Raw genomic sequence first — 278 nt, forward strand, 5'->3', positions numbered from 1 at the left:
CCAGCGGAGACAGGCTGCTGCACTCTATCACCTGGATGCTGCCGTCTGTACCCCCCACTGCTATTATGCTTCCTGCTGCTGCTGCTGCTGCTGCTGCTGCTGCTGCTGCTGCTGCTGGTGCTGCTGCACCTGCTTCTGCTGCTGCTGCTGGTGCTGGTGCTGCTGCTGCTGCTGCTGCTGGTGCTGCTGCTGCTGGTGGTGCTGCTGCTGCTGCTGGTGCTGCTATCATAACAGCTGGCCCCTGCAGCACGGGCAGCTGCAGCGCAGCAGCAGCAGCA

The 278-nt window shown here is 63.7% G+C and overlaps 1 protein-coding gene across 1 annotated transcript in view; it reads right to left on the reverse strand.

The window, feature by feature from the left end:
* Nucleotides 1–63: 63 nt before the first annotated feature.
* The window catches only part of EMH_0053920 (uncharacterized protein), a gene marked incomplete at both ends in the record, with an annotated part of 922 nt that continues 707 nt past the window's right edge, over nucleotides 64–278 (reverse strand). The window contains one exon of the mRNA XM_013497054.1: nucleotides 64–219. Coding sequence (XP_013352508.1) covers nucleotides 64–219 — 156 coding nt within the window. The remainder of the gene's footprint in view (nucleotides 220–278) is intronic.

Source organism: Eimeria mitis, genomic scaffold (assembly GCF_000499745.2).
Source record: "Eimeria mitis Houghton genomic scaffold, Emh_scaff2445, whole genome shotgun sequence".
Classification (NCBI taxonomy): domain Eukaryota; phylum Apicomplexa; class Conoidasida; order Eucoccidiorida; family Eimeriidae; genus Eimeria; species Eimeria mitis.